The sequence below is a fragment of the Rhamphochromis longiceps genome, linkage group LG3, assembly GCF_057381845.1.
Source record: "Rhamphochromis longiceps isolate RC_006_pf linkage group LG3, R_longiceps_female_GT1.1, whole genome shotgun sequence".
In the NCBI taxonomy this organism is placed as follows: domain Eukaryota; kingdom Metazoa; phylum Chordata; class Actinopteri; order Cichliformes; family Cichlidae; genus Rhamphochromis; species Rhamphochromis longiceps.
In genome coordinates, this window is record NC_140559.1 from 69,757,003 (window position 1) to 69,776,320 (window position 19,318).

Sequence of the window (19,318 nt, forward strand, 5' to 3'; positions counted from 1 at the left end):
TTTTGAGAATCCAATCTGTTTGTTCTAACTCTACAAAATCAAATAAAATGATTAATCAATATTTTTTCCATGAGTCTGCATCTATGATTAAAGAATATTTTTCCTTCAGATGTTTATAAGGGTTCTCAAAATACCTCCACAAGTCCAACAATTGTTAACATATTAGTGTTGTTATTTTTAAGAGAATCTGAACTTATTCTTACTCTTAACATATCAACAGCAGTAACTGAAACCTGGAAATGAAAAAAAAGTTACCAACAATTATTAACATTGCTTCACATCTTTGTTTAGTAATGGCCCAGATACACATTGGCACATAGCAGGACCTCAGTGTTTATGAGTATTCTTCCGGACTTAGGAATATTAATAAAAGGAGCATCTACATGCCACAAAGCTGATGAGAACCACACACGTCTTCCAACATCCTCAGATTTGTGTTTTACAATTAAGAGGAACTTTGCATAAGGTTTGCCATATGCTCAAATCCTCAAAGGTCTATTACTTTTTCATAGTTTGTCCTTTCAACCAAAGTTAAAAACTTCTGCGGACATCAGCAGTTTATTCTTTTGCAATGAAACTCTTAAAATTAGAACATTTCCACCAAATCTGGGTGGGTGCTGGAGCTCCAGGAAGGAAAACTCAGAAGAGGAGGAAAAACAGTCCAAAGAAACAGTTCAGGAGGCCAACCGCATGGCCATCAACTGAGACAATTCAGTTCAGGAGGCGTTTCTCCCATTGAAAATGCTACGTCCAGGTGAACAGAATCACCCTTTTGGGATTTCTACCACGTATTTATCACTAGATTTACTAAACCTGCACACATTTGCGTAACTTCCCTAAACCCAACACCCCCTAGAATTACTGGCTTTTTTATTTTCTGGTGCAAGTCCCGAGGTGTTAATCACCCCTGCTGAGATTTTCACAGGTCGTCAGCTCATTTCTCCTCCAGCTTTTGTTGTGCAAACCACCCATTATCCTTGAGGCCTGGCACATTTGCATTTGCTCACTCAGAGTTGCTCAGATCCAAGTCAGGCCAAACCTCTGTGTTACGACTTTCAGAAATGCCTGCCGTATCTATACAAAATATCCCACACATTGACTGACCTGCAAATATAAAAGACACACATTCACACCTTCCTTGAGTCTCAGCACAGATCTTCCATTGTTCCATTGTCACTGTGTATGTGAGGGAGTGGCATTGCTTGACTACAGCACAGTGCTGTGCATAAAAGCAGACCGACCCAGACGGGAGAATCATTTCTTGTTCGCATTTCTGAGAACGCACATCAGGATGGCCTCCGTATCACTGCCACGCAGGAAGAACCTCTCCGCGCAACAGGCTTTGGCTTTGCTTCAGAAAATGGACGAAGCAGATTCTGATGGAGGAGAGGTTTCATTTGTCCAGCAGGCCACTGATACCTCCTCAGAAGAATCTGAAAAGGAGACGGAACAAGAACCCAACATGCCGATGTAGCCAGATGGGCTACTCGCCTTCCGTTTTTTCTTCTCTCATTCTCTCTCGCTCGCTCTACCACCCTCGCTCTCTTTCCGCTGCACTCGCTCCTTGTATCAGGTGATTGGGTTAATTGGGAACCCACCTGCACATTGATTGCAGGGCGGCGCTAGCCCGTATAAAGCTAAGCCGATGTTTTGTTGGATTAATCCCTCCTGAGCTTCTGGTGCGATACAGCAGTAAATGCTGGCGTACTGCGACGGACTGGATCCTATTATACAACAGAAAGGACAAAGTGTGGCTCTAACAGCTGTTGAACGCACACAGACTGTGATGTTCTCCACACGTCACCCATCGCTCTGCACTTTTCGAGCATCCAACTGTTTTTCTGCTACATAACATCACTGCAGGAGAAAAACAACGGACAGACAGACAGCACAGTGTGACACGAGCAGGTCAGACCACCTGTGTGATCTCATGAGTCTGTGAGGATATGAGGCATCTTATGGTATCAAAGCCCTGGAGTCTGTCAAACATGGCTACATGTAAACACTGCTACATGTTAGGTGAGCTAACATTTAACTGACTGCACTTTTTTTCAGTCTCAGTTTAGGTCATTTATGTCCTTACTGCGAATCACTGAAAGGAAAAGCTGGCTTTTATCGCTCTGATGTTACGCACATCATGCAGCACAGATTCATCTCTGATCACAAGACTCATGTTTCAAAATAAAAGCGAGCTAAGGCTTGAAAAGAGGACGACGACTTTATGACAATCGCAGAGAAAAGAGCAACGAAACGATTTAAAACTTGATGAAAATGTTTTCTCTCACTGAAAACTAGCAAATCCTAATAAACAGCATGACTGGCCCTCTGCTGTGAGGGGGCTTCAGTGGAGATGACTTCTGCTACAGCGACCTTCCTGCTACCGGATGGTCACATGATAACGATCAACGTTATGACAAAAATCAAATAAATGTCGAAAAAACAAAGACAAAACTGATCGGTGGTAAGGATGAACTCATTTGAAACCTCAAGCTAACGGACATTTTTTCTTCTCATTACAAACTGCACCTGTTGTCTTTTGTCATCACAAAATAAGCATATCATTCATTCACTCCAAAAAAAACCAAAACAAAACAAAATAAACAAGAAACTTAATATTTACAAATATTTTGTCTGTTTTTTTTCTTACACTTAAAAATGTACAGCTCTGATCTTCTTCCAGATGTTTCGACTCCATCCGTCTCCCAGTTTGGTATTTTCTTCTCTGTCCAGTGACCTCAGAGTGAGCGCTGAATGTGCCACAATGGCGCCCTCTAGTGTTAGCTTATAAAACAGACAAGGAGAAAGAACAGAGCCGAATGAAAGGACTCGTTTGTGTTCTCTCCTCTGCTGTAGCTGTGTGGTGCTGAGGTTAACTACACAACCCCTCGCCACCTCCTTATACACAGGAGTGAGTACAAAAGGGTTCGTACGGACGCATCAGCCGGTCGTCCTTCTGCTCGACACTGTTAGCTGAAAGATGATCGGATCATCCTCTGTCCTGTATTTAAGGCTGAGAGTCTTTGTCCAGTCTCTTTTCCACAGCTACTGTCCACAGCACTGATCCACCTGCAGCACAGCCCCACTCAGTTGTTTTATGATTTACATTGTGCACGTTTCCCTTCCACTGAGCTTACAAAACCTCTGACAGGAGAAGTCAGGCATGTGTTTCCCCCACCTCCCCTTTTAGGCAGTAATAAAATAGAAAACAAACAATCAAACAGGCTAAAGCTAGAGCACAAGCAAAGACAGCACCGGTGACTAAGTTCTCCCATACTGGACGTACGCTACCACGTGGGCTCAAACAGCAGCACATCAGCTCAGTTTACATACTGTTGACATCTTCATCAGAGGATCAGCAGGGAGCGCTGCTGAGCTGCAGTGGTCTCCACCAGAGTGACGGAGCAGGAATCACAAACAGCACAAACCCACCGTGTTGTTTCCACCCTGTTCAGGAGATCTGAGCCCCCATCCCTTTTTTTCATGTTGCAGCTCTGCACTGCAGGCCCTGAACGCCTCCCGGTTACCCTCAGTGTGCTTAGAGTTTAATTTACAACCGACGAGCTCACAGATCATCTGCAGGCAGGTGAACGAACCCTTAATGTGAGGATAATAGCAGAGCTGAGCTGAGGTCAGAAATAGTCAGGAACGGTGTCGACACAGTGAAGTCAGCTGTTTGGGAATTTGTCTGATTATCAGTTTGGGGGGGGTCGGTGTTAAATAACAAAGGCGGTGTAGGATGGAGAGAGGAGGAGGGAGGGAGCAGTGATGATATGAAGTCAGAATACACATGTGGCAGACATAAGGGGGTCAGACAGGAGCAGCATCAGTCTCTGCTCTGTTTTGTTAATAACGTAGAAAAATAGTTTTGTACAATCAAGCTACATCGACGGACGCTTTACCTCACGTACCCTAAAATGAAAAAGTAGTGACAGTAAGATGGAGGCTGCACATGACACCATGACTGAGTTCACAGCTGTTGCTTTGATTCTAACGTTTAAGACTTTTGGCATCGACTCCGTTTTAATAAATGAGTGCTGGGAGGCGTCGTTTGACTTCAGGAGCTCCTGCAATGCTCCTGCGATGCTCCTGCGATGCTCCTGCAATGCTCCTGCGATGCTCTTACTCTGCGGGAGAAAACCAAAAACCAAAAGTAGCAAACATGGAGCGATATGACTCGTTTAGATTTTGGGAAACGTGCATCGACAGGTACAGTGTCCTTTTCCCCGCGTCTTTAAAAATAATTCATGCATAGATCCCCCACTGAGAAAACCCTTTTATATACTTTCTCCTTTGTACACATTTTATATAGAACTATATATAATATCATTTCTCTATATCTATATTTTCAGAAAAATTCTTTCCACACAATAAAAAACAACAATTTAACAAATGCTTCAAACAAAACAACAAAAAGAGAGAAGATGGAAGAAAGAAAATCACGACTGAGGCCAGTTTGGCACTTTGTCATGAGAACATGACAGAACTCTGTTAGTTGACGGTAAATAGCGATACTCTATTTTTCTTTGGTTTTTCTTCTCCCTCGATGAGAAATGAAACACAGCAGTACTTACTTGGCACCTAAAAATGCTGGTCGAATGAAAGATATCAGTGTTTTCATAGTTATATGTTTAGTGTACGCCTCCCCCTCCAAACTGCTCAGCAGATCGGGAATTTTTAGAGAAGAGCAGGAGGGAGGCGTGTCAAATGAGAGGAAGAGAGCAGTAATAAAACACGGATGTAGAAAAGAGAAGCATAATGTGCACATAACACACAGGAGATGGAAAAAGAGATGACGCCAACGTAAAAAAGAGAAAACAGCGAGGAGCGAGAGAGCATTCGTCCCTTTGACAAATGTTGGAGGTCTTGAGCCTGGAAACAGCAGACCGTCTTTGAAAACAGTATCTTTGAAAGATCTGAGTCACCCACCCCAAACTGCTCATCTGCTGCTGGACACTTCAGTTGCACCTCCACATGCCACCAGTGGAGGGAGCTGCCAAGTTTCACAGCACATGACGCAGCAGGTGTAGTTGCTTTTGGAGAAAGAAGAGAATAAGAGGACAGAACGAAGGCCCACGTCTAGAGGCCTCCCTTCCAGAGCGGTAGCAGAGCCAGTGTTCCTGGTCCCTAGGTGGCGCTGTGTCGGGCCTGTCCCTACTATACCCTGGTGGTGGAGTGGGGGTGGGGCAGGGTGTTGTTGTGGCCGGTGGAGGGGAATGTGTTGAAGGCGTGAAGAGGCTGCATGCTGGTGATGGTGCTGGGGATCACGGTGATGGTGTATGGCGTCATCAGCGGCACGTTGTCGGGGGCGCGGCGCAGCGCCAGGGTGTAGTCGGGAGGGCAGGCGGGCCGCAGGATGTCGTGGGGTCGCAGGGGCTCCATGTCGTGGTGAGCGTCGTGCTCCCAGTCCTTCATCTGCAGGGACATGATCTCCTCCTCCTGGCTGTGAGCCAGGTCGTTGGCGGGGCCGCCCCGCTGAGGGGACAGCCGGTGCCGGCGCATCTCGTGCTGCTTGTCACGCTTGTAGTAAAGGGCGGCGAAGGCCAGGATGTTGAGGAAGAAGAGCGACGCTCCAACTGCAACTGTCACGCTCAGTTCGGTGGAGTAGTCGCGGGTGTCTCCGGGAAAGAGGTCCTGGGGCAGGCGCTCTGAGCCCTCGGGCTCAGGATCTGATGGGAAGGTAGGGTAAGGATGACGAGTGGTTCAAGGAACGTTGTTTCTGGGCCTCATGGTGCCGGGGTCACGGCCTGCGGGGGAGCGCGTAGTGGTGGGAAAGAGCACGTCGTGCAGGCTGTGAAGATGAGGGACTAATTCCAGCCAAAAGGCCACTTTGTTAGCTCTGTAGTTGTCTCTGACACGAGGTTTCAAACCGATGTGAAGGTACTGCTTGTCCTTCCAGTTGAACTTGGTCCAGATGACCTCCTCGAAGCGGTTGGGCTTGGTATGAATGAACTTGGTGTCCTGAGGGACGGGCAGGTTGGGGTCCCTGGTGGAGCATAAAGGTTAAACGTTTCAGTTCAAAGTTATATTCAGTCTCCATTATAAGTAACATGTGGCATCAATACACTGAATACAGACAGGAGGCCCATTCTCTGTGCAACCTTTAAACTATCTAAGACCAACCGGCTGCTCTGGGATCTGGATGCTTTTGGTGAACCAGTATGTTCAATTCTTCAAAGCCACACGGGAATTAAACTAGCAACCCAGATTCAAGTATTCAACATGACTAGAAGGCTGTCAGAGAACATACAGTAACGTGTACAGTTTACACTACTGTGACATGAGGCCTACCCAGTCTTTGCGAAGTTAGTCCAGTAAGTCATGACCACAGCGCTCAGCATCACATCGTTCTTGGAGAAGTTGCACGGGAGCAGGTCCGTGGCACCGATCATCGGTACGCCGAACACGTAAGGTATCTCGTCTCCGTGCGCGGCGTCGGCACTCGGGCCGCGTCTCGGTTTGGCAGTGGTGGTAGAACGTGTAAAAGTAAACTGGGGACTGAAACTCAGCATGGAGTTTGGCAGTGGCCACAGCTGGTGCCACCCACTGGTGGTCCGTAAACAGGGCCAACAGAGTCTTCCGCCGCATGTCGCCGTTGTCCCTGTCCGCCCAGTCTGTGTACATGAACTTAATGGTCTCCCTCAGGATGTCTTTGCCTGGTGAAGAAGCACAGGAGGGGACAAAAGGAGGGGGAAGAAAGATAAAAGTGAAAACTGCTAAGAGTAAAGTAACAGCAGTGCAAGACATTTTTTAAGAGATCGGTCTGATCAACAGATATGAAACCAAAGCAAATGTTGGTGAGATGAACCAAGAGCCAGGAAGCGAGTGAGAAATCTAGAGAGGAAAAAAAGTCTTTCAGATAACAGAAGGAGTGACAGGCAGCAGAGAGGAAGCATGACTGCATTATCCAAACATGTCTGTACTGTGACTGTGGTCCGGCTGTGAGGGGTTCGCAGGCCGATCTGTCAGAAACACCGACACTGAGATTGGGAGCCCACTACCTGGGGGATGATAGCATTACTGCCCACAGAGCCTCAAAGGTTAAGGCGCAGACACGCCGTGATGTGGATGAGTGGCTCTCTTTAGCACGCTTGTCTTGTTTGATGCACTTCACTGGGCTCACATGTTACTGATTCCATTCTTTACTCGCATGTTTTAAACGCTTAAAGCACTTTCACAGCTTTTTATATTCTTTTGAAAATTCATGTGAACTCAAGCTGTCAGAATTGTAATGTAAGCTTTGATAATTGTCAACATTTGTCATTTTGACGATTATCCGTTTATTTTAATGAATACAGCAAACAGAAAAAAACGAACAAATCAACAAACGCGGCTCCTAATGAGACAAAACCTGATGATGCTGCAAAATGCAGTTAAGTGAGAGGAGGCTGTAAAATGGAATAACTGAAAAAGTGGCAGTGTACAGAGGTGGCGTCCTCACCCTCTGGGTAGCCGTAGAGGTTGTCAACAAAGTTGGAGATGGTGTAGTCGAACGCCGCAGCTGAGATGCCGTCGTTGTCCTCACTGTCGTCCACAAACTTCAGCCCCTCTCCCTGGTTCACTCCTATCAGGATGTCATAGTTTAGGAGCTCCCCCTGGTGGAGCAAATAAGGAAGAACATGCTGAGTGCTGGAACAGAGCCTGTGTGCATCACAAGTCTACAACAGGAAGTGCAGCTGAAGCACAGCTTTGTGAATTGGCAGCATTTCATTTCCCAGTAAACAAAATAAAGATTAGCTGTTGCCATGAAATTCCTACTATAAACTGTAAATACTGCAATATATGCAGGGTTCATACACATTTTTTAGGGTCAAATTCAAGCACTTTTTAAGCACATTCAAGGTCAATTTTCAAGCTTTTCCAGCACATTACCAAAAAAGAAGCATGTTTCACTTTGCATCACCTCAGTAAGACCTTGTAAAAATTTAAACAAATCATCTGAGGTCGATTTAAATGTCTTTTGTTCCCCTTTTGTTAAAAGAGCAGCACACAAAAATACAGAAAAAGGAAACGGTTGCCTTACATGCATATAGTGTACAAACTCAAAAAACACATTCCTCTTAAAAATGTGCAAATGTGAACAAATCAACTTGTTAGAGATCTTCATCTCCACTGTAAATAAACAACAAGCCAGAGAACAAGAAAACTGCACCAAACACCACAAACACCAACAAATTAATGTCTTCTCATCAGACATTGAAGCTTCTTTCCTGTGTGACATAAAAAATAAGAGACAGATGTTTGTTTTGTCTTTTTAACTAGTTAAGCACCCACGTTCAGTCATCCACCCATTCACGCACACATTCACGCACTGGTGATGTAGCTACAGCCACCCTGGGGCGCCACCAGGCCCTCTGACCACCACCAGTAGGCAACGGGTGAAGTGTCTTGCCGGGTGAAGTGTCTTGCCCAAGGACACAACGACCGAGACTGTCCAAGCCGGGGCTCGATTACAAGGCGAACTCCTAACTCTTGAGCCACGATCGCCCAGTGGGGACATGGGGACATTTCAATTTCCAGCAGGAAGCTCCCCCTTTTTGTTAAACCCTTTAGATCAGGGGTCGGCAACCTGCGGCTCTTTAGTCCTTATAGTGCGGCTCCGCGTGGTTTGGGAAAATAAATTAGCTGAAGTGTATTTTATTTATGTTAGTTCTTTTTTTAACTTGTAGTTCTAAATTGGAAGATTATTGTGATTTTGCAATATACAAATAAAATTATATTTTGTTATTTTTTCATCGCTCAAAATAAGCGTCACACTCGCGGAAGCCGGTGTACCCGGTGAAACGCCGTGCATTTATCGAGCCTTTCAACCCCAGATAGGCCAATTATGGCTCTTTGGCTCTTTGGGTCTTAAAGGTTGCTGACCCCTGCTTTAGATGAACAGAGTTTTTTAATTAAATACATAATCTTTAATAAATGTTCTCTTTTATAAAAAGTAGGATAATTAAAAAAACTTTTATTATACCTCTATTGAGTAGAAAAAAAACTCGTGTTTTCTGTCGTCTGTTATATAATATTAGTGATGTTTGTGACAATTAATTTCTTAATCGGCTGGACTAACCAATAGTCCACAACCAGGAAACACTGAAATTTTACGTTAAGTTTGAAAACAGTTTAAAAAAAAATACCCCATTCCAAAATGTCTTGTGACAATCTCATTGGCTTAGGGAGTGATGATGTCATAGATCTTAAGAATCTTAAGTCCTTTGATGTTTTTCCTTAAGTAGGGGTGAGAAACAGCAAGTTTTAGTTCGTTTCAGCAGCATCTGTGTTTGCAGCCTACAAAACGTTCACCACAAGCTCTTCAAAGTCATCGTATAGAAACTCCAACATGTTTCCAAGAAAAAAACAACCAATTCAAAAAGATTACGCCGCCTCTCCTTCCTGGCGTGGCCGGCCAATTTCCCCAAATGGCGTCTCATCCTTCCAAAGGGCGTTAGAGGAGAGTAGGAAGGAAAACTACCTTCTCCAGAAAAAAATGCAACAAATTGAAGAAGACAAACTTCAACTGGAGGACAAGTGTAGACGAATGGAAGCCCAAAATAAAGAGCTGGAAGAAAGACAACAGCGCCAGCCGGACATAAAAATTATTAATGAGGGCTGGGGAATCAAGTTTGCTCAGACCCGAGAGCAGATTGTGCACCTCATTAAAGAAAACAGGCAAAAGAGTGCAGAACTAAAAGAAATGACCAACCAGCTCCAAGACAAGAAAACGATGACTGATAAGATACAACGGGATCTCCAATACATGGACCGAAAAAATCGGCTCCTCCAAAGACAGCTCCATGAAGCTGTGGAAGAAAAGAAAGAATTCCTCCAACAGAAGGAAGAGCAGGACAAAAAGCAACGAGACATGCAGCACGAACTGAAGAGCATGCAGGAAAAATACCGCATGCTGAAAGAAAGCCTGGATGAAACACTGCGCCAAAATAAAGACCTTCTTCAACAGAAAGAGCAACAGCAGGAAAGACTGAAAGAAGGAAAACGTATCGTCCAGGACTTTGAGTCTAAAAATCTAAAACTGCAAGAGTTTTGTAATCAGCTGGAGGACAAAGCAACTAAAGTGGAAGAAGAAAAGGACAAACTGGAGAAACGCTGCTCACAGATGCAGAGAAGGATCGATCAGATAGCGAGAAACAACTCCGAGCTCGTTAAGGGGATTTTGGTGGAATTCAATAACTTGAAGTGTGAAAACACTCAAATGCAGGCGCAAAAACAACAAGAAGACAAAATACATGAAGACCTGCAGCTCACGCTCCAAGAAATCCAGAAAAGAAACGAGCAGTTAGAAGACAAGCACAAAGAGGTCCAACAGAGAAATGCAGACATGCACAAGGACAAGCTGATACAGGAGGCAACATCCAAACAACTCAAAGACAAGCTTGAAGAACAACAAGCAACATTGGAAGAGGTGGAACAAAGATGTGAGAAACTTGAAGAACAAAACGCAGAAACCATCGATGAGCTGAGAAATCTCATCCTGGAGAAAAAAGCGCTCGTGGAAAAGTGCATGAAAAAAAAGAAAAAATGGTTCCACTTGTTCCGGAGGAGAGACGCTACTGCTTCCTCACCTGATGTAGCCTCGTCTTGCTCCACCTCTGTTCACCCCCCCAACCAGTCCCGGCCGTTGACTGACCCCTCCTGAGCCTGGTTCTGCCGGAGGTTCCTGCCCGTTTAAAGGCAGTTTTTCCTCCCCACTGTCGCCAACTGCTTGCTCAGAGGGGATTGTTGGGCTTTTCTCTCCTCTGCCTTGTTTCTTCATTTACTTGTTTAACTTTTTTCATTATTACTTCATTTTACCTTGTTTCTTCATTTACTTGCTTGTTTAACTTTTTTCAACTTATCTAAATAATAAACCAATTAAATTTATCCTTTGAGTATTTTTCATCTCATCTTTACAGAATCTTTCCAAAACATTTTCAAACATTCAGATCTGTCTTTTATTTTCTTCTTGAAGCCTCATAAATGGTGAACTAAAAACCCGGAACATGGTTTGAAACATAGTTTCAGCTGAAACTGGCATAACATGCTGTGTGTGTGTGTGTGTGTGTGTGTGTGTGTGTGTGTGTGTGTGTGTGTGTGTGTGTGTGTGTGTGTGTGTGTGTGTGTGTGTGTGTGTGTGTGTGTGTGTGTCAGGATATCACTAGTTAGGTCATCATGTTTAGACTCATTCACTCCAAAATTATTTAGGCCAAATCTTTAAAACAGTGTCATTTCATACACATTTTCAATTCACTTCAATCGCACAAATGCAGAAATAATTATTTGCAGTATCTTATTTATTATGAGAATGTCATGTCTGATCATTTGTACCTACACCACCAAAAATGGGGGCAAAAGGGAGGAGATCATGTTTAATCGGTTATAAGAAAAGGTCAGAAATATAAGTGCCGACATGAGCAGTGTCCACAGAAACCTCTGACTCTCAGCTCAAAGCTCATATAAACCATTTCTACAACCAGCAAACAAACAAAGACAGTTAAAAGAGCAGTGACGTCACCACGAATCTGTGGTCAGGTAATATCCATGTTTTGATTGATGATTTTCTGGAGTTAAATGTGAACCGAAGCATATTTTGGGTGTTATATGCTATTAAATACTTTTTAATTTATTTAAAAGTATTTAATAGCATATAACACCCAAAACATGCTGGGTGTGGAAAGAAAAAAATCAGAATTTCCTCTGTTTGAGTCACAGTAACTTTGACATAGTAACATTTGCAGTAAGTCCTAAATGTTCACCTTTAAAATCCCTCCCTCTGTTCATTTTGCCCACATCATGTTTCAGTGGTTGGCCTCAGGTTCTTCAGCTTCCTGACAGTCTGAAGTCAGCTGACAGAGTTTCACCTGCTAAATACACAGAAAATCTTGTTAAAGCCGCACAGTTTGCCCAACAGTAATATTCCCATTAAGCCCTTTCTAAACACTTTATAACAATGTGTCATCACTAAATTATAAACTTCTTCTCCAAATCTGCACGACTGCACTTAGTCATAGACTTTATTTAATTGTCCTGCGGCTGCTATCATATATTTTACCAAACAGTTCTTCTCACACAGTCACAGATATATTTCTCTCAATGCAAACTTCACTCATGTCTCAGACAGGAAACTTGAGTTTTTCTTTTTTTTCTGTCCCCACTCATTCAACTAATTTGCATATTGAGTCACATCTCGAGAAGTTGCCCTGACAACAGAAATGCATATTCAAAACATTGCTGCATAATGCAATTATTATTATTTTATTTTTATTTCTACAGTCGTCACTTCTTTTGCTCAATCAGCTGGAAACCACTTCTAATTCACTATTTTAAACCTGCTTTAAGCTTCTAATCCCTGGTTGGTCCTCCCAGTCACTTTTTCCTTGTCACAAAAGTCGCTCTATTGTCCTGCAACTTCCTGAGTTATTCCTCAGCTTCAGCCTTTAAGTGTGTTAAATCTACACCATTCAGCATTTATGTCATGTATTCACATTCATGAGTGTAAGCATGTCTTCATTGCGTGTATGTTGTGTGTTCATATTAATATTGAGTGTAAGCTGGTCTTCGTTGCCTCGATGTGTTTTTATAATCAGATTTAATTCCTGCATCTTTGCGCTGAACTGTGGATTCAAACTGTCTCACTTCTGATTCTCTCCAAAAATAATTTCACATGTGACAATTTCTACATGTGTGTTTTCTATTTTTCTATTCATTTATGTATTATTAGTTTATTTATTTCTTTATCTCTCTTTCTTTTTTTATTTACCTTTCTGTTGTGATGCTCTGGATGTTTCTAAACCCACAAATTCAGCCTCAATGTTCAACCCAACTTTCCTATGCTGTCACTTTAACACGTCCAGCCTTCACCTCTCACCGGTCCTCGTCCCCTCTTCTCTCAACTTCCTGTGTGGCCTCCCAAATCAAACACAGGCCCACATCAGCTGTTTCTTCTTCTCTCTTCATTCTCTCTTCCTCTTTTCAGTCTTTTCTTGGCGCTTAACTCCCAGCATGGCAAATATGAGACTCAGACAGTCCCATCCAGTGGTTTCACACAGTCATGTCACTGGTACACTTTCCAGCTTGTAATTCAGAGCGGATGTTTCCATCAACATACATGCTGCTGGACCCTTCAGTGTTTTAGGTCAGGTGCACTGTCTTTTTGCCTGCTGTTAATTCTTCAAGTCCACGGTGTTGTTCTGTCTTCTGTCTTCATCAGGAGATTAACTGTCCTTTAAGCTTCTTCTCAGGATAAGGACAGGATGAGAGGTGAAGCTGTGACATTTTAAACCAAAGCCTGTTTTCGTCCCAATTCTGTTAATCTATCATTTTTCTGCTGTATTCTTCCAGGAGGTTGAGCAAGTCCATGGGCACCTGTATTAACACACTAAGACATTTATTTAATATCATTTTCATTACTATTACTTTGCACTTTCATTCTCTAATTCCTCTGTTTTCATTTTGAAACGTCTCTCACAAGCTCACAAGCTATATTCAGACTTCCTGCTTCACTTCCTGCCAGACACACACTGCGATTGGTTTATAAAGGCCTCTCTTATTAAAATACATAAAACAATCTATCCAGAAAATAAGCACTAAGAATGTATATTTATCTTGTAACATTGTTTAAGTTAATGAACAGTTGTGTTGAAAACTGAGATTACAATATCAATCAAGATAATTATAATGATGGTTTTTGCTGTAATTAAACAGTCATGTGGAAATGTGGCAACCACAGAACTTTTGGCCTTTTGTTCAATTATGTGTGGACTGTTTCTTTAGTCTCATACACAAATTGTTCTCAGTGTCTATGAGACTGATGAAATATCCATGTGTGCTGAAAGAGACTGTGCTGGTCTGACGCCCTCAACCGAGGTATTGTGGGTAATGAAAGAGCAGATAGGTTGGCTAAAGCAGCTGTTAAAAAAGTAGACATAGATGTGCAGATACCATTGTTGAAATCTGAGGGAAAAGAATAGTTTGGACACAAAGTAAGAACTTCTGGAGAATGGCATGGGATAATGGAACAAAAGGGAGACATGGGGTACAAAACACAATAGAAGTTAAGAGGAGTAGTGGGTTAAATAGGCAGCAGGAGAATACAAACAGGTCACTGCTTTCTGAATGGTTCTCTTTTTATGATGGGGAAACATCCGACTGGGTTATGTGATGGTGTAATGCTATGGAGACGGTTGAACATGTGGTTGTTAGTTGCAGGAAGTATAGAAGTCAAAGGAGAGTGTTGAGGGTGGGAACTGGTGGTGAAATGAAACTTACGTTTGAAAAAGTGGTTAATCAGTTAAGTCCTGATGAGGTGAAAGGAGTGGTTTTTCATTTTTGAGAAATACTGATGTCATCAAGAGGATCTGAGGATCTGGAGGAGAAGTAAGAGTAAAAGCCAGGAGATGGCAGTAGTGCAACATCTTTGGATGCAAGCTGCTGTTAAAAATGACAGAAGAAGAAGTTTGCTTGATCGTTCCTCAGCTCGTCTGTGTGAAGCTGAGTGTAAAGAGGCTCCTGCTGTCAGAGAAACACTCTGACTGTTTCACAGAGTCAGACATGTTGAGACTCAATCTCAGTCAGAAACTCAGCATCACATTGATGAAGCTGCAGATTAATTGTGGTTAATTTCTGATTAATTTCTTTGCTGCCAGCTGAAATTTAAATGTAATTTAAAAGAAGGATTCAAGGTTATTGTGTTTTTGAACCCAAAGATATCACATGAACGTGTATGAATTGTATGATATGTCTCTTCTATTTTTCCATCCATCCGTTCGCTTCCACATCTCCTTTTCAGGGTCGTGGGCGGTGCTGGAGCTGTCATCTTCTTCTTCTATTTTTCTATGATCATATTTTGATGTTGACTGTGATTGGTTTTATTTGTTTCTTCGGTGGTTGTAGTGTTTTAATATTTAGTCTTTTTTCCATTATTGTAATTGTGTATAAAGTTTGATTTGAATGAAATTTACACTCAAATGCTTTCAGTGTTGCTGTGTTAAGTGTTTGCATGTCTAACGTTTGTATGGAAGACTGGTGGGGGAGGCTGTTGCATCTTGCAGGAGGTCTCCTCTCTCCAGGAACTCACTCTGCAGGTGGGGGAGATACAGGAGAGGTGGAGGAAGAACGCAGCCTGGGTGTCTATGTCTTGTGTAGTCTGGAGGATGAGTAGATGACAGGGTGCGTGAAGTTTTCTCTGTGGTGGGATCGGGTGGGCCGTCCTGGGCTCTGTGGGGCCGGGCGGCGCTGCTGAACTTGGCCCCGGTCCAGATGGGCCTGGGCCCCCTTGCCCCTCCCTTCCTTCCCTCCCCATCTCCAGCTGCCTCCCTCTTCCCGCTCCACCACAATCACCCACACATGCAGGGCCTTGGGGTAAAGGTGTGTCACCAGGGTGCAGGGGAGGCATCTCCCCCCCTCTGTCCCCTTCTGGCTGCCTGTGCCTCAGTTTTATCCCACAACTTAGACATTCACATTACTCACACTCTCATAACACATACATATAGGACCTTGGGGGTGGGCACGCTACACGGCATCCAGAAGACCATCAGGGTGTACAACCTCACCCCTGGCGCCGTTGCCCACCTCTCAATTTTAAATCCACGTAGACATTGAGGGCTATCAGGAGGGGCTATGCGCTTACCTGCTGCTGAGTAAGTGCATATGAGAGCATGAGGGTGGGAATGGATGTTTGTATCTGTGTGTGCCTGTTTGTCTGTGTCCATATGTCAGGTCGGGTATCAGACGCCACCTCTCTGGGGACATCTCAGGCCCTCCAAGGTATGGAGGCCTATCTCCCCCCACCACTCCCCCTGCCAGTGGCAGACGCCCTCAGACATCGGTGCATTGGTGGTTCTTTGTGTCCGGGGATGGGCGTCCAGGTACTGCTTGTCGGGGCCTGGAGCCTGGGGCTCGCTCGGGCTCCTTCGGGGGTGGGGTGCCTTTGGCCTCTCAGCCTGGGGCTCGGTCACTCTGTCGATCTTACGTGCTGCACAATAATATTCAATATTTACAGTTATATTCACATAGATCATCGCGGTGATGTTGTTTATTATATTGCTCTCTTTTGTTTGCTTGTTTTCTCTTTTTTCTTTCTCAACAGGTGATCCAGGTGATTGATAGATGGATTTTTTGTCTGTTTGTTTTGTTGGCTTGGACAACTTCCTACCAGACCCGTGGAAGTGGAAGCTTCAGTGAAGAAAGATTCCTGCTCCCAGCCGTTCATTGGCTCGGCATTTTAAACCCCTAAAGGGTCACCTGGCCTGTAAATAAACAGGGCCAATAAAAAAAATCACAAGAATAATACAAAACTTTCAGCCAGTTTATCTTAATACATTAACTTATTCTTGTGTACACAGTAATTCATAAATAAATAATGTATATTATCAATAAAGATTGATCTAAACAGTTTAACTGCTATGTGCAGATAAAGGTTGCATAGCTTTAAAACATTTGCTATCCAGCAAATATCAGTCAAACTCAACACAAAAGGAAACACAACAATCGTTCAAATTGTTTGGACCGGTGATCCAAATCAACTGGCGTTGGTCAAACAGATGTGTGGTAGACTTACTTTGAAGGAGCTGCTACCGACAAACCAGCAAATAAACACCAAATATTTCATCTGTGACATTTGTGAGGTTTCCTCAAACACACTCCGTCAGTCTTGTTGCTGTTGAACGACAAACTATTTAAAAATGTCGCGGGTTTACCTGGTCATATTCTCATTCACGGGGCGCTCGCCAAAACAAAAGCAAACCATTAACACCACGCCGATGCTGTTCACAGGACAGCAAGAGTAACGATCAGGAGCATCTGGTCTTCGTTATCGTTCCCCTCGTGCGTGTTATTACTGCGATTTCAGCGTTTTCGCTTCACAACTAAAGTGTGCAGTTTACTTTGTGTGGACTCAGATGTGTCAGTTGGTTTGTCTTTGTTTTTGAGTGTGGAGGAGAGTTAGATTGGGTTGGTTTTAAAGCTAAGTTAAGAATATTCTGAATTTCAATTCAATTTTATTTATATAGCACCAAATCACAACAACAGTCGCCTCAAGGCGCTTTATATTGTACAGTTTAATTTCCAAAACTTGCATATGATCTTCAGTTTGCAGCTGGACTATCACATAGCAGCTGGAGCAGTCTCACATGGAGGCCAGTCCACTGCTGCCACCTGTGGCCAAGTGCCATAGCCTACTACTAGATGAACTTTTTTTTTTTTTTTTTAATTTTAACTTTATTTACAAACAACAGTATAACATACACAGCACCGTCATTAAACCGATTATGTTACATCCTCGGTTGAGCATTATAGCAAGAAAAAAACAAACAAACAAACAAACAAAAAACAAAAACAAAAAAAACAATAAGCACAAAGCTAAAAGAGTTAGCACAAAAAGAAAGAACAGTCATTGAAGGATTTGAACCAAAGGCAAAAAATAACATGAGCAAAAAAGGGCAGTCATGCTTATAAAATAGGGAGGTTTTTATTTTTTTATTTAACATAGATTAAACTCTTTAAATGGTAAATGGTAAATGGCCAGCTCCACATGTCAGTCCAGAAGGAGTGCACTGATTCACAGTAGAAAAACAAGTGATCCAGACTTTCAATATCATTTTCACAAAATGTGCAGGCGTTCACATCTAAGTTAAATTTCCGTCTTAAGAATTCATTGGTTGGATAAACCTCATTAATGATTTTAAAGTGAACCTCTTTTACTTTAGGGGAAAGAGGAAGTGAAATATACTTTTGTCTTATCGCCTTAACCTCTCAAATTCTTTCAGGATATAATTTCTTTTAACCGGATTTGGGCAAATTTCGTTTATCAAAATATTCCTGATCACTTTGTTTGTAAACCTGCTGTCACCAAATTCAACTCCAGCTATGCAGAGCTGCCTCAGTCCAGGAGAAATTTTAGAGTGCACAATATCTTCTTTTATCATTGATCTCAAAGGGACTGGGATGGCTTTCACTGGGGATTTATATCTCTTAGCAGTACATCTTACATCAAATTTCTCACAAAACGTCTCATGTTTTAGTAAGACCCCATTATCATCCATAAAATGAGCTACAGCCCAAATCCCTTTAGATCTCCATTCATCCACGTACACAGATTTCCTACACAAACGGATATACCTGTTGTTCCATATAGGGGTGTTGTGAGGAGTAAAGCTATGTTTATAGATTAATTTCCAGTAGAGACGGACCTGCTGATGGAAAGCTGAGAGTTTAACAGGTAACGAACTGCAATCAAAGTCACAACGTAACAAAAAGTCTATTCCACCCATTTTGCCAAAAATCACATTGGGAATAATGTTCCAAAAGGAATTTTTGTTCCTAATGAAAGATCTTAACCATTTCAATTTTAGTACACCATTCATAACATCAAAGTCAGTGGCATTAGCCCCACCCTCTTCATAATTCTTAATCACATCATTTTTCTTTATATAATGACATTTGTTCCTCCATATGAACCTAAAATTAAGAGTATTTATAGATTTAATTAGTTTTGGAGGTATGGGCAGAGAAAAGGCTGGATAGATGAGTCTGGACAGACTGTCCATGTTGGTTAGCAAGCTTCTCCCAAACAGAGTTATGTCCCTTTGCAGCCACATGTTTAAAATTGACTTACACTTTTCTATATTGGTACAGATATTCTTATTTTCTGTTGATGTCTTATCCTTGCAAATTACAATGCCCAGATACTTCACCTCTTTTTTGATCTGCATATTATTTATTGCTTGCAGGGGACACTCATGCAGAGCTAGAATTTTGCATTTATTAATATTCAGCTGTAGGCCAGAAGCTTTGGAGAAATGGTTGATCGCCTGCAAGGCTAAAGGAATCTGGTCCTCATTTTTTAGAAACAGGGTGGTATCATCTGCCAGCTGACTGATTATTATCTGTTCACCCATCACAGTTAACCCCTTAATGTGACTGTTTTTAATCAAAATAATTCCTCTGACACAGAAGACCTACATTCCTGGTTTAATTCTTGCTGTCAAAAAATCATGGACTCTGTGGCTCCTTTAAAAACCAGGCAGCTTAAGGCTAAACCTGAGCCTTGGTTTAATGAGAGCAGTCGTGCTGTTAAGAGGGAATGTCGTCGAGCAGAACGGAGGTGGAAAAAGGATAAACTGCATGTATCATTTCAAATTCTCAAAGACTGCTGGCATCGCTACCAGAACACTGTTAAAGAGGCAAAAAGGGAATATTTTGCAAATATTATTTCTTCCAACTGTCATAACCCACGTGTGTTATTTAGGACCATTGACACTGTTCTTAATACTCCTTTGAATGTCTGTTTGGAAGTTTCTCCTGAGATTTGCAATGATTTTCTGAACTTTTTTATTGA

At 42.7% G+C, this 19,318-nt stretch overlaps 1 protein-coding gene and 1 pseudogene across 1 annotated transcript; one reads left to right on the plus strand and one right to left on the minus strand.

The window, feature by feature from the left end:
• Window positions 1-4,651: 4,651 nt before the first annotated feature.
• Window positions 4,652-9,330, minus strand: LOC146676586 (neuroligin-2-like; annotated as a pseudogene).
• Window positions 9,329-10,572, plus strand: LOC146676587 (uncharacterized). The gene is given in 2 exon segments (XM_085402166.1): window positions 9,329-10,436; window positions 10,439-10,572. Coding segments are annotated over 2 exon segments (1,242 nt in total).
• Window positions 10,573-19,318: the final 8,746 nt, after the last annotated feature.